The sequence below is a fragment of the Paramisgurnus dabryanus genome, chromosome 13 (assembly GCF_030506205.2).
Source record: "Paramisgurnus dabryanus chromosome 13, PD_genome_1.1, whole genome shotgun sequence".
Taxonomy (NCBI): domain Eukaryota; kingdom Metazoa; phylum Chordata; class Actinopteri; order Cypriniformes; family Cobitidae; genus Paramisgurnus; species Paramisgurnus dabryanus.
In genome coordinates this window covers 23258533-23284945 of record NC_133349.1, presented here as the reverse complement: position 1 = coordinate 23284945, position 26413 = coordinate 23258533, and the positions used below count along the sequence as shown (strand labels likewise).

At 40.6% G+C, this 26413-nt stretch overlaps 1 protein-coding gene across 1 annotated transcript; it reads left to right on the top strand.

Moving 5' to 3' along the window:
* Positions 1 to 26095, top strand: ahr1a (aryl hydrocarbon receptor 1a). The gene is made up of 11 exons (XM_065261321.1): positions 1 to 494; positions 1133 to 1317; positions 5525 to 5607; positions 5689 to 5778; positions 9070 to 9193; positions 9788 to 9918; positions 13252 to 13454; positions 13691 to 13800; positions 14057 to 14198; positions 21659 to 22877; positions 24642 to 26095. Exons 1-11 carry the CDS (start codon positions 439 to 441, stop codon positions 24768 to 24770), a joined length of 2472 nt encoding a protein of 823 aa, XP_065117393.1. The 5' UTR covers positions 1 to 438; the 3' UTR covers positions 24771 to 26095.
* The last annotated feature ends 318 nt before the right edge of the window (positions 26096 to 26413 follow it).

The window sequence follows — 26413 nt, the reverse complement described above, 5'->3', positions numbered from 1 at the left end:
ATTAGTCAGACTGTCAGTGTGCTGCGTGTTAAAACTACAACAGTTAACTATCAGGACTATCGCTGTTAGCATTAGTATATGATAGCTTATTAAAAAACCGCAAATTTAGTTTTTTTTGTAGCGTTAGTTAAGTTTTAGCAAGTTTGACGCAACCTGCTAGTATTAGACAGATAGCTTGACATTTTAGCCTAGCCATGACAGAGAGATATGTTTATTCTGCAAGTCTCGTGTCGACCACTGTGCTTTAACCTTTTCAATGTGACTGTGGAGTAATACAAGTGACAGTTTCTAATGCAAAGACCGCTGCCGGGTAATGGTTAGCAAGTAAGGTTTATTTATTTAAGTAGAAAGTTATTCTGTTACCCAAGGCAGATAAAGGTTAGCCTGCTAGCAGCGAGCAAAACCACTGTCTAACCACCAATCTGTTTCTGTGGAATAATGAGCGCCACTCATGTTTATGCAAGTCGCAAACGGAGGAAACCTGTCCCAAAAAGGTAATAAATCCATATTTTACCAAAACCAAGCCTTGTACTCTAGTATGCCTTGATATATATACTACTAAATATTACAATATTGTTAAACCATATACCATAGTAAATACTAAAGTTTGCTATACAATATTAATAACAGTTGATCAATTCACTATAGTTACAACTACAGAATACAATAGATAATACAATAATGTACAGTAATTACTAGACTCCTATATACTCTAATTACTAGACTCATCAAAGTAACTTCCTAAAATTAAAAAGTGCTAAAGTATTTACTATAATAAACTATAGAAACAAATGTAATACTAAAGTATACAGTATTTGATATACATTTACTTTTAACTCAACTCTTAAGTATCACATACTAGAGAGCTATAAATGCTTATTTATGTGAAGTCACATCAAACTACTCTAAAAACAAGGTGCCTACCTAAACATCATTTTGAGCATCATACAGTGCCACAAATAAATGGATGAATATTTAAGGGTATAAATATATAACTCAATATATTTTTCTTAATATATGTACAGTACCACTACCTACAATTAAAATAACTTTCCAAACAATTGCCATTAGAGTAATGTGTCTGTCCTAGTCTGTACTAGCACAGTAAAACCATATGCATTGTCATTTACAGTGCACATCCTCCACCTGAAAGCGTCAATTCAAATCCTTCTAAACGCCACCGGGATCGGCTGAATGGAGAGTTGGACAGGTTGGGCAGCCAGCTTCCCTTCCCGCAGGAGGTCATATCCAAGCTGGACAAACTCACCATACTGAGGCTAAGTGTGAGCTATCTGCGAGCCAAAAGTCACTTTAATGGTAATACTTAATGCATGGTACAGTATTGATCCCTAATAGCATAATAAAGGTGCATGGTTTAAAAACCACCACAATCTTTGCAATCCAGCCCTCTTTAAGACAACACTTCTTCTCCCTTAATAGTGAATATAGATCATGTTTAAAGTGCTAGCCCCAAACACTTAAAGAGCCTCAATATTTACACGCCTGTTTCCTCCTATAATGCCCACCCACATCTCATGGCTGTTTACAGTATGATACGCTCATTGAGAAATAAGAGGGGGAGCACTTTCAAAAAACAGGATGTCACTTGGGTGTGTGAGATCCTGTGGAAGGTAAAATATAAATTTGAAATCATATGCTTTGCCCTTCAAAGGACGCCCAATCAACACTGCAATAATAGGGCAGAAATGTGTCTCAGTTTTGTTTTTGATAGGTAAATTGCGTCAATGTTAACCAAAACTAGTTGCTTAAGTATTATTAGAATGTTGTTTAAAACATTAACATGTTGTGCATAACATTATCTTCAAAAAATTATCTGGCCTAGGGCAATTGCCCTGTCTTCAGCATACAGAGATAGAAGGACAGATTGGAAGGGCGTTTCTTTTTTTTGTTTGCCAAGTTTATGCAGTAGATTCGGTTTGCTTATATTTTGATAAAACACTAGAAATATGCTAAGCAAGACACGTTGTTTTGTACTCTTGGGACAGATCACATCACATTTTTTCTTGCACCTGTGCAAAAGTTTAGTTTTACAGTTTTATGCATGAATCGCAAAATTTAAAACACTTCTTCAGTTTTGTTTATTTTGTTGACATTGTTCATGTATTGTGTCTTTACATTATTAGTTGACTTTATGTATGTTTACATTATTAGTTTACATGATCTATGTTTACATTATTATATATGTGGTATAGATGAAAAGAGATTATATTTTGCATGCTTACATGTATGCAATGTGCACGTTTAAAGTGTGTTATACTGTAGGCCTTATATAGTACATAGGAATTAATGGGGACATTACATTACACAAGACTTTTTTAAGATGTCAAATAAATTTTTGGTGTCCACAGAGTACATTTATGAAGTTCTAGCTCAAAATACCATATAGATTTATTATAGCATGTTAAAATTGCCACTTTGTAGGTGTGAGCAAAAATGTGCTAAATGTGCAGTGTCATTTTAAATGCAAATGAGCTGATCTCTGCACTAAATGGCAGTGGCGTGGTTGGATAGTGCAGATTGAGGAGCAGTATTATCCCCTTCTGACATCACTAGGGGAGCCAAATTTCAATGACCTATTCTATCACATGCTTGTAGATAATGCCTTTTCCCAAACAAAGTTACTGGGTTGATCTTTTTCATGTTTTCTAGGTTAATAGAAGCGGGACCCAATTATAACACTAAAACATGGAAAAAGTCAGATTTTCATTATATGTCCCCTGTTAAGGTTCAGTCCTTTCAAGGTACAAGTTGCACATCTTTCACGTAAATAATAATGAGTCATCATTCAGGGAAGTTAGTTACTCAATCATTATGTAGGGAATTGGGCAACCACTGTAGCCTGGCTAACACCAAACCAGTCTCATAGAGAATGAGACGTGGTCTGGGAATCACATGCTCATTTTCTCATATTTGAGGCGTGGTTTACGAATGCCCAGAGCTGTTTATTGGCCGCTACGAATGTCTATCAAATGTACGTCTATACGTAGCTCATAGCCAATTGTTTTAATTATACCACATGACGTATGTAGTGTGACATAAATTCAAAAGTAAACAACTTTTATCGGGTATGTGTGCACACAGCTGAAAGTTATGCAACTAAACCGGTAGCTGTATATTGATATTGAAATGCAACACAACTTAGTGGCACTGTGACAACCACAGTAAAAGCATAATGACAATATGATATTAATAAATACCACTTACCATTTATAAGTTAACTGTACTTCGACGACATCGACGACGATGCCTAGCAGGTTGGTCCTATAAAACTCTGTGGCTATCATGTCTTGCCATATCCAAACATCCTTCTTGTATATGAAATTGTTTTAACGCCAAAAGTTGCTCTTTTTTTTTTTTAAATAAACTTACGTTCAAAACTACTTGGAACACTATCTAAGGCTGCATTGAAAAGTAACGTCGCGTCTGCTGCCATGTTAGATAAACAAAACTGCTTCGGTGTGTCGCATAGACGTCATCATCGTCTTGCTGCCCCCTCCTTGTTCTGTGATTGGTTCCTTATTTCAGGGACAAAATTGGTCCATAGTTTCCATACTAGACTTGCAGCGTGAATACATTTGCACACAGGGCAGCATGGGGAAATCCAGGCTACAACCACTGTTTTATTTACACTTAAAGGTCACCTAATATGGCATTTTTTCAAGATTTAATATTTGTCTCAGGTGTCCCCAGAATGTGCATGTAAAGTTTCAGGTCCAAATAATATATAAATCATTCATTATACAGTGTTGAAATGGCCCATTTTTAGTGTACAGGAAAAGTGCTGTTTTTGTGTGTGTCTCTTTAAATGCAAATGAGCTGTTGCTCCCTCCCCGTTTACTGTCATTTATACAGAAAACATACCCAGTTTTTTTAAGGCAATCACCTTACTTTGTTGTGCAAACTTTATGTGCGATAATACATTATGGCTGTTTCTCAATTCTAAGAACGCAAAGAACGGACTTGCGTTCTCGCCAGGTGACCTTGGAAGAACGAACTCAGAAGGTCGCGAGAACACAGAACGCACTTGTGAGAATTGAGATGTGTTCGATCTTCCTGCTGGTCGCGTGACCTCCCCAAATTTCAACGCGCAAGTCTGCACTCGATGCATCCTCGATATCAAGAACTCATCCGGGTATTTTCACGCGTCCTCTGTACTTGCGTTCTTGAGAATTGTAATTGAACTTCGACTGTTAATGATGACGTAGAGCGAGAACACAAGGACGCAAGATCGCTGAAGAACGCATATTGAGAAACAGCCTATGTAAAGAATATTTAAAATAAAAATAATGACCTAAGTGTGATCTTTGGACAGTTGTGGGTGGGGCCTGTGCAAAGTGACATCAGTTTGCTCATAAAATGCCAACATCTTGGCCCCTAAAACTGTTAAAGGTTTTATGTGGATTTAAATAAAAGGAGATTTTTATCATTACATGGTGGTTGTGTACACACATGGACGACACACAATTATTTTCAAACAACATTTAAAAGTAAATTTATCATATTAGGTGACCTTTACGTAAACCGGCAGAAATAGTAACTGATACAATATGACAACGAACTAAAAGTTTTCAGAATTGTTGTGTTATATCGGAGTGCAATCACAGGTGTGGTCAAGTGGTTAACATTAAAGAGAACTTAAACTGGTAATGGATTCTGTGAGAAACAGGCTAAGCAGGAGTGGATTTGCTTTGGTTTTCTCCCAAGGCATTATGGATGCCTGATGATTGTTTGGTACGCAAGTACACAGACACTCTGGAGGCCGACACTGGGGGAGTAGGGCCTTGGTTTGCGTGAGTAATTCAAACAGACTCATTGACCTCTTGACTTCTGTTAAAAGAGTTACGAAACTTGTTTGATAGTCACTGGCTTCAGAAGCAAACTTTGACCTGAGTCACTGTATAATGTCAAGCACCCTGCCAAGCCTTGATGTGAACCAGTGGGGTTCTTCGGGGCCAAGCATTGCATTATAAGAACGCAGATATGATCTTGATGTTACACTGGCACGCAGTATCAAATCCATAGGGGTTTGTTTAAACAAGGACTAGAAATCACCTTTTCATTCAGTAATGGCATCTAGTGTAGTAAATGGAGACTGTGGATTGATTGTTCTCAATAGAAAAGAGGTTGCTTGGCAGACCAGAACTCTTTTTGTATTACAATGTTTTTTTTAACCATTGTTTTGGTTTGCAGTTCACAATTGATACACTTTTGAAGGAAAAAAAATGAGTTACATAATATATGTCTGTCTGGTCTACGTTCTGATCTCTCATTGCGCTTGTACTGTATGGCATTATCAATCCATAAGCAAACATTTCATGTGAGTTGTGCCAAGCACCAGCGATTTTCTGTATTGTGTACAGTATTGTTAAACTGCCGGGCATTCAAGTTTACTTTCAATTTTAGGATGCCCAATGCCAACAGACCTATGTTTAAGGTAACCCATACAGGATATTTTGCTCATGTTTGAACAAGTGCCTGATCAAGTGCTTGTTTGCTGTTGCAGTGTCCCTGAACTCAAAGAGATCCAGCCACATAGCAAACAACAGCAAAGTTCAAGAGCTGCCGGAGGGAGAGCTGTTGCTACAGGTGAGTGTCTTGTACATGTCATGCGAAACATTGACTTTTCCACAAAACAGAAGAGATCAAACAAAATACCTCCTTTCACAGGTTATAAATGGCTTTGTGTTGGTGGTCACCTCCAATGGCACTATCTTCTACACTTCGTCTACCGTTGAGGACTACTTGGGGTTTCATCAGGTTGGTTATTGCTTGTGCACATATTCAATATTATTGCACTGGGAAAAAAACTGCAGACCAAAGAGTTTTTATGATGCAGTTGTGAATCACTAAACAACTTCTTAAAGGGCACACATTTACAAGATGTTTAGACATAAATCTGTGTTGGCAGTGTGTGAACACAACAACCCTACAATGAATAAAAAAACCACCCTCTTCTTTTTTTAATCCCCATTTAAACAAAGCAGTCTCATTAGACCTGCTTGTTAATGTGATGTCACACTGATAAAGCCCCGCCTGCGGCCACTGACTGACTGGTTAATTTGCCCAAAAGCTTTTTTAATTGTCTTTGTTAGCATGTTGTAGCCCTAATGCTGCTAAATACACTCACCTAAAGGATTATTAGGAACACCTGTTCAATTTCTCATTAATGCAATTATCTAATCATCCAATCACATGGCAGTTACTTCAGTGCATTAAGGGGTGTGGTCCTGGTCAAGACGATCTCCTGAAATCCAAACTGAATGTCAGAATGGAAAGAAAGGTGATTTAAGCAATTTTGAGAGTGGCATGGTTGTTGATACCAGACAGGCCGGTCTGAGTATTTCACAATCTGCTCAGTTACTGGGATTTTCACGCACAACCATTTCTAGGGTTTACAAAGAATGATGTGAAAAGGGAAAAACATCCAGTATGCGGCAGTCCTGTGGGCAAAAATGCCTTGTTGATGCTAGAGGTCAGAGGAGAATGGCCAGACTGATTCAAGCTGATAGAAGAGCAACTTTGACTGAAATAACCGAGGTATGCAGCAAAGCATTTGTGAATCCACAACACGCACAACCTTGAGGCAGAAGACCCCACTGGAAAAATGTTGCTTGGTCTTATGAGTCTCGATTTCTGTCAGAATTTGGCGTAAACATAATGAGAACATGGATCCATCATGCCTTGTTACCATCCTCTGATGGATACTTCCAGCAGGATAATGCACCATGCCACAAAGCTCATATCATTTTAAATTGGTTTCTTGAACATGACAATGAGTTCACTGTACTAAAATGGCCCCCACAGTCACCAGATCTCAACCCAAAAGAGCATCTTTTGGATGTGGTGGAACGGGAGCTTCGTGCCCTGGATGTGCATCCCACAAATCTTCATCAACTGCAAGATGCTATCCTATCGATATGGGCCAACATTTCTAAACAATGCTTTCAGCACCTTATTGAATCAATGTCATGTAGAATTAAGGCAGTTCTGAAGGCAAAAGGGGGTCAAACACAGTATTAGTATTGTGTTCCTAATAATCCTTTAGGTGAGTGTATACTACTGTATTGTCTCAGACTGTTTTGACATGAATCAGTTCTATTTTAACTGAAAGTACTCACTATCTGTTGGTAAGGGGTGAGGAGCTGTAGCTCATTTGCATTTAAAGGTACACACATGAAAATAACACATTTTGCTCACACCCAAATAACGCCATTTTGGACATGCTATAATAAATAATATGTGGGGTCATTTGAGCTAAAACTTCACAGACACATTTTAGGGACACCTCAGACTCTACATCTTGTAAAAATTATATGCATAATATATTTCTTAGGTGTTTAAAAAAGCAGCGGCCTGGTTTATGTACAACCCCAAATCAGAAAAAGTTGGGACACTGTAGAAATTGTGAATAAAAAAGGAATGGAATTATTTAGAAGTCTCATAAACTTATATTTTAATCACAATATAATATAAATAACATATCAAATGTAGAAAGTGAGACATTTTGAAATGTCATGCCAAATATTGGCTCATTTTGGATTTCATGAGAGCTAAACATTCCAAAAAAAGTTGGGACAGGTAGCAATAAGAGGCCAGAAAAGTTAAATGTACACATAAGGAACAGCTGATTGAGGACCAATGTTTAGGAATAGGAATGTTGTCCCATTCTTGTCTAATACAGACTTCTAGTTGCTCATCTGTCTTGGGTCTTTTTGTCGCATCTTTCTCTTTATGATGCACCAAATGTTTTCTGTGGGTGAAAGATCTGGACTGGCGGCTGGCCATTTCAGTACTCAGATCCTTCTTCCACGAAGCCATGATGTTGTAATTGATGCAGTATGTGGTCTGGCATTGTCATGTTGGAAAATTCAAGGTCTTCCTTGAAAGAGACGACGTCTGAATGGGAGCGTATGTTGCTCTAAAACTTGGATAAACCTTTCAGCATTGATGGTGCCTTTCCAGATGTGTAAGCTGCCCATGCCACACGCACTCATGCCACCCCAAACCATCAGAGATGCAGGCTTCTGAAATGAGCGCTAATAACAACTTGGGATGTCCTTGTTCTCTTAAGTACGGATGAAATGTCGTCCCAGTTTTCCAAAAAGAACTTCAAATTTTGATTCATCTGACCACAGAACAGTTTTCCACTTTGCCAAAGTCTATTTTAAATGAGCCTTGGCCAGAGAAAACGCCTGCGCTTCCGGGTCATGTTTAGATATGGCTTCTTGTTTGACCTATAGAGTTTTAGCTGGCAGCAGCGAATGACACGGTGGATTGTGTTCACTGACAATGTTTTCTGGACGTATTCCTGAGCCCATGTTGTGATTTCCATTACAGTAGCATTCCTGTATGTGATGCAGTGCCGTCTAAGGGCCCGAAGATCACGGGCATCAAGTATGGTTTTCCAGCCTTGACCCTTACGCACAGAGATTGTTCCAGATTCTCTGAATCTTTGGATGATATTATGCACTGTAGATGATGATAACTTCAATCTCTTTGCAATTTTTCTCTGAGAAACTCAGAAAACTATTTTTCACCGCAGCATTGGGGGAATTGGTGATTCTCTGCCCATCTTGACCTCTGAGAGACACTGCCACTCTGACAGGCTTTTTTATACCCAATCATGTTCCCAATTGACCTAATAAGTTGCAAATTACTCCTTAAGATGTTCCTTATATGTTAATTAAAATTTTCTGGCCCTTTATTGCTACCTGTCCCAACTTTTTTTGGAATGTGTAGCTATCATGAAATCCAAAATGAGCCTATATTTAGCATGACATTTCAAAATATCTCACTTTCAACATTTGATATGTTATTTATATTCTATTTTAAATAAAATATACGTTTATGAGATTAATAAGTTATTCCATCCCTTTTTTACGCACAATTTCTACAGTGTCCCAACCTGTTTTGGTTCAAGAAACGGGATTTTGATTATGTGCTAAAGATTATAGAGGATACTATTTCAGCATATAGCATGTTGATAGAAAATATAATGTGTATATATAATATGTAATGAGCAATGTGACTGATGTGTTTGGCTTGCAGTCGGATCTGATCCAACAGAGTGTTTATGAGCTTGTTCACACTGAAGACCGGGCTGAGTTTCAGAAACAGCTCCACTGGGCACTTAACCCCAGCTGCATCCCAGACACTGGACAGCTAGTACAAGGTAAAAAAACAACTAAATATCTCTCTAGACAGTTTGTTGGCAGATCTGGCCATAAAACGCTGACAACTATAAGAATTTATTGCAATATCTTCACTATAAAGAGTTTCAGATGTACTGCCCACATATACAAACTTCAAAACAAGTTTCATTTATTTATGTGTATAATGAGGCATATGTTTAATTAACAGCTACTTTTTAGATGCTCTACATGTTTGCTTTTCATTTATATGATTTTGAGGATTCCTGTGTTTATGTACTGTGCCAAATACACTGATTCCACCCAAGCCCAGTTTTTATGGTAGGTGTTTAAGGACTGTGCCAGTTTATTCTGGTCTTAGACTTAAACCACTGGATGAGTTTTCATAAGAGATCTAATGCTTGGTGGTTTGAAACTGGAATTCAAGAACTTTATCAGCACACACGCTTAGCAGTAGAAATCTTTTATCAATAACGCTGATGTCAGTGAGTTATATAAATTCTTACACTGCAGGGCCAAAATGTTGCCATTAATGCTTTATTATCCAGTGCATGCAACATTTATTTAATCTGAAAGAAACTGTATTAAATTGGGTACTTGTATATGTTTTGTTCAAGCTTCCCAAGATGCACCACTCCCTCAGATGTACTACCGTCCAGAGCAGCTGCCACCGGAGAACTCCACCTTCCTTGAGAGAAATTTTGTTTGCAGGTTAAGATGTCTACTGGATAACTCCTCTGGTTTTCTTGTAAGTTGAATATATTTATTTATTTATTTATATTTATACACACATTACAAATTAATTTTTGATATATCTGGCAAGGTTTCTACTGTATGTTTACTGTGATTTTGTACAATAAGATTTTTAAAGTTTTATTTAAAATGTATAAAAAAAAATGTATTACAATTAGAAATAGCACACCTAATAAAAATGCAAAAATGATCTGCATACAAAGTTTGAATGTGCTAAGGAATTAATATCAGAACATTGTGGAGAATAAAATGTAGGGATTTCAAAATGGTGCTCACCTTTCTTAGCCGGTAATTAAAAGTATTTTTTGTCAAAAAGCTAATGATCGTATAATAATCCTGTCCAAAGGGTGAAATTAAAGACTTATTTGTCTCTAAACACAGAACATCACACATAACAAAAGATAATTTAGTTAGCGTTATTTTGACTAAGATTAGGTCTGTGGCTCCACAACTTTAAGATGACATCTGCTGTAATGGTGAAATCGTAACCGAGTCACTCCTTGTTTGCTTAAGTTTGTTTGTGGTTGATAATTATTTGCTTGTTGTAATGACCCAGTCATTAGTCCCTTTCACACATACCCTGTAAAAAAATTCCGTAGAAATTGCAATGTTATTGCAGCTGGGTTGCCGGTAATTTACCGTAGATTTAAATTTATGTTATTTACTGGCAAGAGTTTGTTCAAAGTTTAATAAATTTTAAATATTAACAAGTCTTTATCTTTAGAGAATAAAACTATACAATAACAGCCTCATGCAGAGCATTCTGGGAACCAGAAATCATCATCAACCTTTTTCTGTTTTTTGCTTCAGATTTTGTTTCCCAGAATGTTTTGCTTGAAGCTGTTTTTTTAGTTTTACTCTGTAAAGACAAAGACTTGTAAATGTTTAATGTTCATTTATCTTTGAACAAAATGTTGCATGTAAAAAACATACATTTAAATCTACGGTAAGTTACCGGCAACCCAGCTGCAATTTCTACGGATTTTTTTTACAGTGTACAATCTTTACTGGTAAATTGCAGTTAACAGGTCATGTGTGAACAGAACCTTACTGGTAAATTAGTGCTGCTAATTGACCAGTAAGAGAGGTTGTAAGATTACCAGTAATTTACTGGTAAGCGCTATGTATGAACATATAAAAAGGATTGCTAGCATTTAAAATGGCAACGTCAGAATGTGCTGACAGCTTCAGGCCAATCATAATGTTTTTATACATAATACAGATGATGCGTTTACCCCCGCACTGTTTCCACACGCACTCCACAACGTCCACATCTCTTCACCAAAGTTTTTTAAAACAGCTTACCATCTATTTTCCGAATTGCCCACATCCTTTGCACACCCTCTGTGAAGCCTAATGTGTAAACATGATTGCGGTTCAAGACGCAGGTTTGCGACTCTTCCCAATTCAGTTCAGTTTGAAGTCACCTAATACAATATTTTGTCACGAGCAACTGCGCAACAGTCAGTGTTTGCCACAGAAGTGAAAACATCAAAATACGAACTGTGTATATGAAGTCCTAACCTGCCATTGTTTACAAATACAACACTGGGTCACCGTGCGGCAGTTTAGAGGTAACTTCTGCTTTCTCACCGAGTTAACCGGTGTTTTGATACTGATGTGTGAATGATATCTTACTGGTAAAAGACTTTCAGTCACTGCGTGTGTGAACAGCACATTTTTGTATTTACTGGTAAAGTCCTTCTGGTAAATTCATGGTAATTTACCGAAATTACTGTGTGAAAGAGGCTCTTTAGCACATTCAGACGTTTCACCATTAAAGAGCACCAATAGTCTGATTCATGATTTCCATGTTAATGATATGCAAAAGGTACAAACCCCAAAGTAAACATTGACGCGAGTTATCGTCTCCAACGTAATCTCTTTTCTTGGAATACAACAAACACACGGATTGTAGGCAACAGCTTACTTCCTAGGATTGGTGATGTGGTAAAGACTGACATTATCACAATTCCTCCTGCTTGGACTCACAGCCTTTTAGTTCGGCCAAAAATGATATTAAACCCATGATTAACTCACCCCCAAGCTGTCCGAGTTGCATATGTCCATCGTTTTTCAGACAAACACATTTTCGGATATTTTAGAAAATGTTTTAGATCTTTCAGTTGATTAAATGTAATGTTACGGGGTCCACGACCTTCAAGTCCAAAAAAAGTGCATCCATCCTTCACAAAATAAATCCAAACAGCTCCAGGATGATAAACAAAGGTCTTCTGAGGTTAATCCGCGCGGTGTTGTTTTAGAAATATCCATATTTATTAGCGTATTAGCGTAGTGTACGCACTTTTCTTAGTGACGTATGACAAATTCAGAGGGCGGGGGCACAGAGCAGCAGCAGAGTAGCCTCCGTAGGCTGCGTAAGCTCTCATCCTAAATGCGGACGCGACTAAGATGGCGGCCCAAGAATTAGTGCGCGTCGAGAGGTTAAAACAGATAATGTTTCATTTGATTCAATTTTGGATGATGGAATATGCAGAAAGAATAGAATTAGGCTGAAAGGTCTTGGGTAAGGGTGTAATTACACTTAAGGTGCTTTATGCAACCGGGCCCTGTTGCTTTACAATTGTAGCATATTCAGGTTGTGCATCATGTTTTTGAAAAGTAACTTAGTAAAGTAACGGGATTACTTTCTTGGAGAAGTAATCCGTAACTAATTACTATTTCCAAGTAACTTGACCAACATTGATTATAGGCTACCAAATACACAAAACAATGTTTTTAGCAATGAAATAGGTGCACTTTAAATCATTATCTGATACATCATCATAAGTCACAAACTTGTCCAGTGTACTAAACAATTAGTCAGTTTCAGTGTCGCTGTTATTTTTATGATCCATTTTGTTTCATGCAGATGTTTTAAAACATTAATCCCTTAATTAGGGTCACATTGTGCTTTTGAAGTGTACTGATAATAAGTGTGAGAGATCAAAAGATTACTTTAATTATACTCGATTGTTTATTATAATTATAGTCACATAGTTGTTTTTATATTTGATTGCTTAATTGTTTACTTATAACAGTTTGGGGTGGTTTCCCGGACAGGGATTATCTTAAACCAGGACTAGGTCTTAGTTTAATTAGGAAATAAAACTAGTTTTAACAAACATTACCCGTGTGCACTTTGAGGCAAAACAAAGGGCACTGATGTATTTTAAGATATGTCAGTGTAATTTGTTTTCAACCTCTTACATTTATTTTAGTCTAGGACTAGTCTAATCCCTGTCCGGGAAACTGCCCCTTTGAGTTGTAGTACTGACACACGAAAACTTTCTCATGCGTCACATTATCTTTCCTTATTTTTTTACAGGCCGTGAATTTTCAGGGGCGTTTGAAGTTCCTGTATGGTCAGAATGAGAGGACAGTAGATGGGAAACCCATCCCTCCTCAGCTGGCCCTGTTTGCGCTGGTCTGCCCCGTGCAACCGCCGTCCATACTGGAGATCCGCACTAAGAGCTTCATGTTCAGAACCAAACACAAACTGGATTTCACACCCACTGCATGTGATGCAAAGTAAGTCACATACTGTACGCCGAGATACAATCACATCTGAGAAGATTTGAATGCTGGTTTTGTTTCTTTTTCTGGCAGATACTGTAAGTGTTGGTAAGGGAATTGTTTAATACCACTTTAAAAACAAAACTTTATCTGGAAAATAAATGATTTGTTTGCATTTCTTTTGCTTGAATTCTCAAACCACCACATCTCATTTCACTTTCAAAGCTCTGTGTTTTTTGGCTCCTCCACAGAGGGAAGATGGTTTTGGGCTACACAGAGGCAGAGCTGTGCTACCGTGGCTCAGGTTATCAATTCATTCATGCAGCTGACATGTTGTACTGCGCCGAGAACCACATGCGCAGTAAGAATACCTTTTATTACAGTATGGTACACACACTACATCCACTTGATGTGCGGGAGGTAAAAATGTAACCCTGAATGATAACATAGTTATCAAAATAGTTTAGTTTTAATATCATATCAATACATTTACTATAATAAAAACTGTACTAGTGAACTCTGCAATTGTGTTTAAGCAGCAATTGGTTTATGAAACCTATAAAAGGCTTTATTTTGTACATCTAATAGCTGAAATGTTTCTTCTTTGTCCCATGCAGTGATGAAGACGGGTGAAAGTGGACTGACTGTTTTTAGGCTCTTGACGAAATTCAATCACTGGGTTTGGGTCCAGGCCAACGCCAGACTCGTCTACAAAAATGGGCAGCCAGATTGCATCATTGCCTCTCAGCGAGCGATCACGTATGCCCCTATCTGAAATCATCTTTTTATGCTGTTGAATGCACAACTGGAAAAAATGCTATCAGGAAATGTTTCTTAGGGTAAATTTAGTAAAATCATCAATTCTGAGTACTGGTAACAATTTATTTGCTTATTCTGGTTTTGAACATACAAGCTAAACTTTTTTTTTTTTTTGGCATTTCCTGAACAGCAGAAACCCACACATTACCCAATCCAAACCACATCTTTATCCAAATTATATCAGCAAATGTATAAATACACCCTAGTTTTACGTTCTTTCTTATCAAAATGACAGCTTTTCTTATTTGTTGTGTGGTAAAGTTAAAGGAATATTGACTATACTCAGCAAGCATTTTTGTGCTTGAAGCGACACTACACTTTTTTTGAAAATATGCTCATTTTCCAGCTCCCCTAGAGTTAAACATTTAATTCTTATCGTTTTGGAATCCATTCAGCTGATCTCCGGGTTTGGTGCTAGCACTTTTAACATAGCTTAGCTTAATCCATTGAATCTGATTAGACATTTAGCATCGCGCTCAAAAATAACCAAAGAGTTTCGATATTTTTCCTATTTAAAACTTGACTCTTCTGTAGTTACATTGTGTAACATAATATCAAGCACTGCCCGGAAATAGTCCACTGCTATTGAAAGTTACCAAAGGGGACTATTTTCGAACGCTGCGTAATATCATTGCGCCTCCTGCAGCCATGTTACGACAGCAAAGTCCTTGATTATTACGCCAGAATGACAGTTTAGTTCCTAGCCATATCGGCCTAGAAAATCGCAACTTTAAATTTTCCGTCGGTCTTAGTACACAATGTAACTACAGAGGAGTCAAGTTTTAAACTCTTTGGTTACATTTTTTTAGGCGCAATGCTAATGGTCTAATCAGATTCTTTGGATTGTGCTAAGCTAGGCTAAAAGTGTTAGCGCCAGACCCGGAGATCGGCTGAATGGATTCAAAAATGGTAAGAATCAAATGTTTAATTCTAGGGGTGCTGGAAAACAAGCATATTTTCAAAAAAAGTAGAGTGTCCCTTTAAAAGAGATCTAATAGCGGTCCAAACACAGCCCAGATATCCAGGCTAAAACAAGGAAAACTTTGGGCTGTCAGTGAAACGTAACGCTTAGGTTACTCACGTAACCCCGGTTCCCTGAAATAACGGGAACGAAGCATTGCGTCAGTTAGCTGACGCTATGGGGGGGGAAACTCCTGTTTACTCCGTGACTGAAGCCTATTGGTTAACGTCTGTACAAAGTACAGACCAATGACGTTTGAACCCGCGCGCGGGAGGAACGCGTCCTTATATAAGCGCGGTTCAATCGTCAGGAGCTCATTATATTCGACTGAAGCGCGCAGCCGAATAACACTCGCTGCGTAGACGTTTGTAGCACGGCAAGAGACGCAATGCTTCGTTCCCGTTATTTCAGGGAACCGGGGTTACGTGAGTAACCTAAGCGTTCCCTTTCAATACGGTTCACTTCGCATTGCGTCAGTTAGCTGACGCTATGGGGGAACGTAATCCCATCACGCCGTGCATACACAACGTACTGAAGTGCCTTACCGGAGAGACACTGCGTGTGGCCCTATACCCGGCATATTCACAGCTTAAAAAGCAAATGTGTAAGCACCATATAATTGTTGACGCGCACACGGTGGGGTTTTAAACGCACCGGGGGCACATAACATAGCACAAGACGGCGAGGTACCGAGCGCGCCGCGGCTGTGCGAGATAAGTAAATTCAGAGTCACGTTGGTGAGCTCGCTGAGAGCACCGTGGTGTACACATAAAACGCATGAGCGTGCATGATTGAGCCGAGAGAACCTGCGCTCGTAGGGCAGGGACGTCTAAGCTGTACAATCTGACAACGTAGACGGCGAAGACCAGCCGGCCGCGTAGCAGATATCAAATATAGATATAGATACCCCTGTAGACCAAGTTCATGAAGAAGCCAAACTCGCAGAGAGTGGGCTCTATATAGGACATAGCTCATAGAGGGGCGTGAGCCAGTGCGATGGTTTCAACGATCCATCTAAATAACCACTGTTAGCAACAGACATACGTAGTGAGTGATCTGCGAAGCTCACGAACGGCCGATCTGACTATAATATGCGGCAGAACGGTTCGTAGCGTGGGATTATACAGATACCACAATAGTGTGAACCCAGGTGCACCCTCGAGCGCATCGGGATGCATATAGGTAGTATTATAGTGCACAGATCGGTGAGCTTTCCAAGCGCGCCGTAAATGTGTATTGACTATAAATTGCACGGGCACAGGTGAACACTTGAATACATCGTGAATGCATATAGATGAATCAGAGTGTTATAATGCACAGGCCGGCAAGACTCTCGAGCGCGCCGTCATGTGTTCTGATAATAAATTGTGCGCACACGGGTGAACTCTTCAGTGCACCGTGAATGCGTATAGATAAATCAGTGCACAGAACGCGCCGTGAATGTGTACAAATATGATTGATGAACGTAACGGTGGGCACCCAACGCACCGTGAACGTACACAGATGAACAACAATGTATGTGTCACAAATCATAACACAGCTGTGTATACAGGTGAGCTTTCCCAAGCGCATCTTATTGTATACCAAAATGTTATAGCGTGTACATGTGAGCTTCTCTAAGCGCACGGTGGACGCATATAATTAAAAACCATATCGTGCATACAGGTGAGCTAATGGGCGCACCTTTAATGCAACAAACCTCAGAAGTGCGAAGCAGGGATGTCGAAGCTGTAAACTGACAACGTGGACGGCGGGGACCAGCCGGCCGTGTCACAATTGTCAAATGAGAAACCTCTAAGACCATGCCCATGCTCTAAGACAAGTGAGCATAATTGTCACGGGAGGTGATAACGTCAACGATCCATAAATAGCCTGTATTGACAGGTGCTCTAGTGAGTGATCTGTGACGCAGATGAACAGCTGATCGTCTGATGTACGTCAGACGTATGTGTCATCCAGGACCTTGGACAGTTCCAGAGCGCTGTGCCTCGGGCACCGTCCGCATCTGAGAAATGACAGGCTTATGAATAAAGTGAATGGCCAGCCGTAAAAGCATGGTTCGCTGTTACCGCCGCCGTCCGCATCTGAGAGATGACAGGCTTGTGAATTAAATGAATGGTCGGTCTTAAAAGCGTGGTTCGCTGTTATCACGGCCACATAGATATAGGTAGGGGAGAGAGCCGCCGTGCCTCTGTAGTGAGGAGAAAAGTGTTCCACCCACGATTCGCGGGGGGTATTGACTTTCAAATGTCACTAGACAGAATGGATCAGACTTTGCATAAGGACGCCTCGTGAAAGGGGTCCTAGCAGCTTGTGTCAATGTGTCATAAGGCACGTAATGTAGGTCGTGTCCCACGGATGCCATCTCCCCACGCCCATCGTAATGGGTTAATATTGGTAGTTTTAGCATGAGATGCGTATCACTCTGATTGAACATAGCTTATAAAGCGATGCAATGAGTTTATAAAGGAGATGACTCGTCAGCTTGTTCAGGGGGCGAGATCTCAGTCTGGTTCGGTAAATAATGAAACCACCGTAGATTGCCCGACCGCATTATCACAATAACACGGTCGAGAGTGCTGCAGTGCTAAATCATCCTCTCAATGTACCGTATTCACAGTACAAGGTGATTTATATGAGACAAACGGCGTTCCACGCGCCGAAGGCTGATTGCCGTCGTAAAGCGTGTTCAACCCACAGCAAATGCTGGGCTAGCTCGTAATGACAGCACTCCATGCAGCAGTGTGTAACTTAAGCAAGCTTCCCGGCCGTCAGCTCGGGGCGGGACCTTTGCTTAGTCAAACTGAAGTGGACTTATGAACAATGCCACGATATTCAGCTTTCTGAGGCTCGTTAGAGGGGTACGTGCGCCCGTCTTAAACGAGATGCCGCGCGCGTCTGACTGTGCGCGCGCTTTAAGCTTTGAAACTTATTGTGGCGGGTAGCAAGCTCACTTGAGGTTGATATTACCCTTAATATCTCCGAGTATTGGAGCGGAGGTGTGAGCGTCTTCGGATCCGCTAATATAAATCAGCTATATGGCCGAAAAACGTCATAAACCGCTTGGCTGTAAAGGGTTTGAGTGGCCGTCCGGAGAGGGCGCGATTCAAACGCTTGGAGCCATGCAAAAGTCTGAGGCTGTCCTTCCTCTAGGAAGAGAGAATAACAGCCGTAAGACCGTGCTCGTTTGCGCCATCAGCATCGTAGCGGAGAAACTGAGGTGGGCTGCGAGCGAATTTGGCAGAAAGGTGTTATGGCGCTTTTCCATTGCATAGTACCCCACGGTTTAGTTTAGTTTGGGTCGGGTCAGTTTACTTTTGGGAGCTTTTCCATTGGGTGCAGTACGTAGTACCCGATACTTTTTTTCGTACCACCTCGGTTGGGGTTCCAAGCGACCCGAGCTGATACCAAACGTGACGCGAAAACACTGTAGATCACTGATTGGTCTGAGAGAATCGTCACGTCATCGCTATAATGTAAATATTAGCTTTAGCTTACTGCTAGCTTGCGCTGTCTCAAGCAAACATGTTGTTATCTGTGTTCTGCTATAAGTTTCCAAACACCCTTTTAGCGATGAAAAACATCCGCAGGTTGAGAATCCGGGACACCATAACAGTTTTTTCCAGACTTACAGTTTGTGGCGGCACATTCGCGACGTGCACGTCCGCATTATATATGCTTATATGCAACTTGAATGAGGCTCAGCGGAGCGCCGTCGACTGACGCCACGGGTCGGGTGTTTGAACAGAAACTGTCATGTGAGACAGAGGTAGTTATAAACGCGATGTGCAAACATCTATTTGTGGTGGCCAATTTTAATTTTGTGGCAGACTGAGAAATAAATGAATGTATGGGAATGTACAACAACGCTCTCACGTGTATGATGTCACAGCAGTAGGCAGCGTAAATATAACGACACGCCTATAATCCCTCCCACTCCGAAGTGATACTAAACTCGATGGAAAAGCTAACCACGCCAAAGTGAGGTGAGCTGACCCGACCCAAACTAAACTAAACCGTGGGGTACTATGCAATGGAAAAGCGCCATTAGAGACACCGTACAGTCGTGGGGTGTCAATACACAGTATATGGCCAAACCGGGGTTTTTTCGGCTAGCGTCGATAGAATTATGGACAGCGGGCCGTGTGTGCGTATTACTGATTGCTTGTCAGTAAGGCGATAAAGTGTTTAGAGACACCGTACAACCGTGGGTGTCAATACACAGTATAGTAAGCACGGAAATTACTCTTTTTAGAGGAATTAAATACCGTTCGCCACTATAGTGAGGTCGCATAGCCGACAGTATTACACAGTATGTTTGGATAAACAGCACACAGAAAACATTTCAGGGCAGTCCAGCCGAGGCGCGACATAACCCCTTTTTCCCAGACAGTTTCGTTCTCTGTTGATGCAGCTATGCTGCGGAGACCAGAGCTCAGCCGTTCAGGTGCACAAGCCTCAGTAGTGACGGTGACCGAACGGCTCACGGAGCAGGGTAGTATGTCTAGGTAGTTTAATGTCAGACTGAACCCATCGCAGAGAGGAAGTCTGCCGCGAGGCCCGCGGTTTTGCCGTTTATTAAAAGGGCAGAAAAACCGGGTATATATATATAAGAATGTACCAATATTCAGCGCACTGATATAGGACGGGACTGAATAAAGGGAGGTATTCGGGCCTCAGTATATTATAAACAAATTCGTTCTGCCTCTGATTCCGTCTTAACCAGAGAGAAATTACCAGGCAGACGAAAAATGAGCTATCTGAAGTGAGATCGGCTCAGGCCAGTAAAGCTCTATAATAAGTGTTTTAGCGCTCCAATAGAGGCGTGTCCGCCTTATCGAGCAGACGAATGAGATCGTGCCGCTCCAGGAGGGGAGGGGCATGAAGCTCTCTTAAAATGAGTGTTCTTGGTGCTCCAATAGCGGCGAATCGGCCTATCGAGCAGACGAATGAGATCGTGCCGCTCCAGGAGGGGAGGGGCATGAAGCTCTGTAATCGTTGAACACTGGACAGCTGCATTTAGAGGCAGCGAGCCGTAATACCGCGTGCTAGCTAAGCCGTTAAGAGACCTCACCACTGTGGGGAAAGGAGCGAGGGACTCCGCGAGCGTGGAGCACGAGTGGCTGTGCTATGACAGAGACAGGGGCAGACCGCCCGTGTTTGCTTGTCGTATGCATCTATCCAGGTCTACGGTTCCCCGCTTGTTCATCTCAACAAGAGAGGAACGGCAGAGGGGAGCAGCAACAGACAGAACAGCCATGCGTCGTGACGGTATCACCCGATGCACTCGGGGGATTAATATATGTGCCAGAGATCTCGCCACTGAATTTGAGAGGAGCGAAGGGACTCTGTAAGCATGAACGGTTGCGGTGTGACAGAACACAGGGGGGGTTAGTCCGTGTGTGCTTGTCTATGCATCCATCTAGTCTCATGGCTCGCCGTGTGTTCATCCCGGCGAGAGAGGAACAGCAGGGGGAGCACGAAACATGGATAAGACAACCAAAGCATAAGCGCGGTCCCGGCGTGGGAGGTGCCAGACCGGTAACGCGCTCGGAGGAAATTCATAGCAGAGAGGCTCACCGAGCCGCTGTGCTGGACGCTATTACAACAGCGCCTGCTCTTTTAGCTTATAGCTTTATATTAAAAATATTGATCTTACCGGGCGGCCGCAGGGGAGACCTCGTCAGGCGTGTCCGCTGCACAGGGCTCGTACCACGGCAAGCGAAGGCTATCTTCGGTTCTCGGCCGGAAAGCGGCAGGGGAAGACGCTAGACCTGGACTCTGCTATCTTCGGTTCTCAGCCGGAAAACGGCAGGAAAAGACGCTAGGCCTGGACTCCGCTGCAGGGCTTTTGTCAACGGCGAGGTAAGGCTTCTTCTTTTTCTTCGGAGCAGCGAGAGGTTCGCGCTGAAGGAGAAAATAATGAGCTCCTGACGATTGAACCGCGCTTATATAAGGACGCGTTCCTCCCGCGCGCGGGTTCAAACGTCATTGGTCTGTACTTTGTACAGACGTTAACCAATAGGCTTCAGTCACGGAGTAAACAGGAGTTTCCCCCCCCATAGCGTCAGCTAACTGACGCAATGCGAAGTGAACCGTATTGAAAGGGAACTATGGCACCAAAATAAATGAAATAAAATGAATTAATGAAACCAAATACCTTATAATGACTGTTAACTTTGCTTACATGATGGATATCATACATTTCACAAGTTATTTTGGCAAAAATGACATGTAACCAAATTCAAGTTCATTTTGACTAGAAGTGGCTGGACTTTTTTGGGGCTGTGGTTACCCAAGACTGCTGGGTACCATTTCATCACTTGCAAAATGGCATTGTGGGTCAGATTTGTAAAAAAAATCTCCCTTTGTCTACTGTGTGAGCAAGGTCTTTGTTCCTTGCTTGTGTGACTGATGTTGAGTTATTTCATTTTTATAGGGATGAGGAGGGTGAGGAGAACCTGAGAAAGCGCACCATGATGCTCCCATTTAGCTTTACCACAGGCGAAGCTGTTCTTTACGATACGAACCTTCCCAGATCTCTCAAAAACACCACACCCTCTGATCCCAGTGCTCCAGGCAACAGTGATCAACACAAAACCATCGGAACCCTAGACCCTGACTCTCTGCTGGGCTCAATGCTGAAGCAGGATGAGTCTATATATGTGTGCCCTGCAGGTTCAGATCAAACATTACCCTCGATAGAGTGCCTAGGTAAAGAGGACCTGGATGTCTTCTTTACTAGTAACCGGCAGGAGAGCATCTGTCAGAGGTCTCTGTTCACACAGCAGCCAATTAGAGCCTCTGGAGGAGACGACAACTGTGAGATCTTGAACTTCATGGGGAGTTTAGGGATCAGCCCAGAAGACCTCAATGATGAACTCTTCCTTAGCATTGATGGTGGCAACAGCATGACAGACCTCACAGATGGAGTCTTGTCCTACATCCAGCACTCTCTCAAGATAAAGTCAGACCGTATGACCAGTGATGTTCAGGGTAACCTTGTAGGGAACCCTACACAGACTGTCACCCCTCCATGGGAAGCGCCTATGGTAACTTCTCAACCATATTTAAGCGATTCCCTCATGTTAGAACCAATGTCCTTCATAATGGAGCATCCTGAAGCTCAGACCCAACTGCAGCATCAAAATAATCCTCAAATTCACCAGCAAACGCTGCCTCTTCCATACAGTGGGACAGGAATCACACAATGTGCCTTTTCACACACAACTGTCCAAAAACAGCAGGTTCACATCTTGAACCAACAGACTCCAAATCTTCCACCTCTTATCCAATTTAGAAATGCTCAGGTTTGTAGTAACATCCCACATGTTCAAGCCAACGACAGCCAGCAGGTTCCTCCTCTTTTCCAGCCAGGGCTTCAAGAGTCTGGATACTTTTACAGGGAGACATGCCCTCTGGAAGTGGAGAACTCTTACAGAAACCATCTCAACACTGTGTCCATAAGTTGCTCCCAGGAGCTCTCCTCACCTTATATTACTGCAGGTGACACAGATGTGAGTGCGTTCATCGCTCAGGACCTCGAAGAGCTGCTTAGCAGCCTGGATAGTGGAGGTATTGATAGGAATAGGCAGCTGGGACAGAATGTAGGAGTGGGCATCGAACTAAGCCTAGATCAGCAATCTTACATAGACCAGGTATGTATAATAACAATTTTTATGTAAAGGGTGATAACAGAAACAGAATTACATATTTAAAGGAATATTCCAAGAATTTTTTAAATAATTTATTCACCCTCATGTCATCCAAGAAGTTTAGTTTGATCAGTTGAGAAAAAAATAAGTTTTTTGAGGAAGACATTCCAGGATTTTTCTCCATATAGTGGATTTTGGTGAAACTCAACAGTTTACAGTTTCAATAAAGTTTAAAATTGCTGTTTCAATGCAACTTCAATGTACTCTAAGCGATCCCAACCGAGGCCTAAAGCCCGATTTATAGTCGTGCGTCAAAAAAAACTGCGTCATAGGTTTTTCCTTTTGTGACGACGAAAACAAAGATGAGCCAAGTTGAGGAGTGATTTAACTCAAACTGCAACAAAAGTCGCTGTTTATTTACTTCCATCATTGCTGGTCTTCTCAAATCATACACAACAAGTTGCTGTTTCTTCTTTGTTTGTGGGTTAACTTGCCAAGCTTCTTCTTCATTGACGGTCGCGCTGCTACTGTGGTTACACGCGTGGATACTGGCCACCAGCGGCCTGCGCGTGTGTTTGCACGTTGACACGGACGACGACGCAAAAGTATAAATCAAAACCGACCCGGAAACTACGCCGTAGGACCTACGCACAACTATAACAAGCCCTTAAGGCTTTTATCTAGCAAAAAAGTACTTTTAAACCACAACTTCTCATCGTGCATTAGCCGTGTAATGCGCCAGCGTGACCTCACGTATTACGTAATAACGTCGACAGTTTACGCATGATGTATGCGAAACTACCGCTCCAGTGATTACAAGTGTGCAGAAAGAGGACCGTTCCAACGGTGTTGTATGTGGAATGATACAAATTAATGTCTTTGTGTCAGTTTATTGTTTAAAATGGTCCGCAAGTGACGCGTGACCTTTCGATGTGACTACTTAATACGTAAGGTCGCCTTGGCACATCACACGGCTAGTGCAAGACTAGAAATTGTGGCTTAAAAGTACAGCTTTTTTAAGGGTGCGCTGATAAATGCCGATATACACTAATAATACATTGTGGATAACTATTCTGAATCGCACAGCCGATAATATTCACAGCTATTTCATGTACTACAGCTTTTGATCAGTAAGTCCTTATCGATCTGAAATCAGTGTTAGTTTGACTCGTTTATAACATGCATTTGAAAAAGCAACACTCCTCAAACAAATAATCATTATACATATTCTTTATTATCATGAAAATACCTAAAAAGGTTTGAAGAACAGCAATATAAATATATCCTTAAGCCATGTCCTTGAGCTCCGTGTGTATGGTTCTTCTTTTAGAGTGCATATTGAGTTTCTGCATGAGAGCGCCCTCTGGCTTTTGGATGTAGCGGCATTTCACTGTAATTCATTGAGAAGCATAGCAAGCATCATCTGCCGATATATCGGTGCATTTTTTATTACATACATTTATTTTTTTGGTGAAAATGACAATTGTTTTGCTAGATAAGACCCTTATGCCTTGTTTGGGATCGTTTAGAGCCCTTTAAAGCTGCATTGAAACTGCAATTTTAAACTGCACTGAAACTGTAAACTGTTCAGTCCAATAAAGTCTATTATATGGAGAGAAATCCTGGAATGTTTTCCTCAAAAAACTTAATTTCTTCTCGACTGAACAAAGACATAAGACATAAACAACTGTGAGTAAATAATTGGGATTTTTTTATGAAGGTAGAGTATTCCTTTAATATACTACTAAAATCCCCTCTCTGATTCAGTTTCAGAATGGCGGTCACATACTCACAAACTATGCAGTGGAGAGTAACTCGACACATCTAGCACAGCATCCCAGCCAGCATCAAAACAACATGCCTCATCCAAATCTGACTTTAGGAGGATACTTGTGACTGCTTAGCAGACAGAAATTTAACAAAGTCCTGGGTGGAACTTCCTACCGATCGGAGGTCACCATGCCCTGAGCCGGATCTCAGTGGCCCGAGTTGTGCTGAGAGCTGTGATCGTACACTGGATAAACCCATAAAAAAAGGAGATGAAGAAATTTAGGAAAGGGCGAAGATAGATTTAAAAAAGCTTTAAAGGGCAAGAATGTTGAAAACGGGTATGAGAGACAATGCGTTTGGGATGCTCGAGATGAATGCAGAACCCATTTCTATCAAATGTATTTTACAGCTTCATCAATGGCTCTCTGTGCTTCTCTTTAAATATCTCTTTAAATGAGATGATGTTTATCTGCTGACCTATCGAAACTATTTCTCAAAATGATATATATGCACTAACTGTACAGAAAATAGCCTGCAGGAAATACAAAAAGCTATGGCTTTTGAAATACATTTGTCAAATGTGATTATAAAACCACAACTTTGACATTGTTAGCCCTTAACACTCTGGATGTTCATTTTGCCAAATATTGTACAGTATATGATTTATTACTGTGATTTACTCTACATGGGTTGAGTTATAGTAAACAGTGGCAATCCTTTAGCAGTATTTACAATTATGCATTGAAGCTGTGGATTTGTAAAATGTTTTGCGCACAAGTTTTTCTATCAAATTATATGAATAATTGTATTAATTGAGAACATTTTGGACATGTTTTCTTAAAGTCTTTTGTAGCAGCGTTTAGTTATATTTAAGGGTATTAACTAATCAGGGTGTTTAGCTAGTGTAAAACAAATCCTGTGTCAATCTTTCTGTGACATTTGTATAGTGATTTATCGTTATATGCTTGTTTGTACTTGGGTGAAGCTGTTAAAGACAATCAGTCATATGTAGCACTTACATACAGATCTCTATAGAAACAGATCTGAAGGCAACAGAACCAAAAAAAGACATTCATGGTTAATTTATCTGTCTATATTAACCAGAAACATGGACTTTGGTCACATTGTATATCAGGTAGTGTTTGGTTTTCTGCAGAAATGTTGTATTTAGAAAGTACTTCTGATAAGCAGGTTTTGATTCAGTGTATTTGTTGAATGACCAAATATGGATGTACTTTACTATTTCTAACCTTCTGGACTAAGCTGTTGTACTCTCTATATCTGCCTTTATACAAAGTGCACTTTTATGTATGTGGATTGAACTTTTTTCTGTTTGTTGATACAGGGTTTGTCAGCCCTTTACTGCTTTCATCACTTTTTTGATTTAAACAAATTTTCATCTTTTGTCTTCAAACTGATATTGATTAAAATATAAAGTATTTATTTGTTTATCCCCAGAGTCTTGTCTTTCCTGACCACAACTGAGGAAAATAATGACTTCCTTTAAGATTAACACTGATGAACTTTAATAATAATATATAAATAATAAACAATAGTAATTGTAAACAAAAGTAGTGCAATGTCACGGGTACAAATACTTGTGGTATTTGTTTAGAGCCATCCACTCTTGTTGTGCAGAACTGCCTGTCCTAATAAAGACCAGTGAGAGTACTTCTGAAATATTTACGTAATAATCATAATTTAGTAAAGATCTTTTACATAACAAGATTTTCATTCAGGATTTGAAGCCTATTGGATCAACTTGACTG

Coding starts and splice junctions, on each gene's coding strand:
- ahr1a (XM_065261321.1), top strand. CDS start 439: ATGAGCGCCACTCATGTTTATGCAAGTCGCAAACGGAGGAAACCTGTC. Junction 5,779..9,069: donor ACTACTTGGGGTTTCATCAG/GTTGGTTATTGC, acceptor TTTGGCTTGCAG/TCGGATCTGATCCAACAGAG. Junction 22,878..24,641: donor AGCAATCTTACATAGACCAG/GTATGTATAATA, acceptor TCTCTGATTCAG/TTTCAGAATGGCGGTCACAT.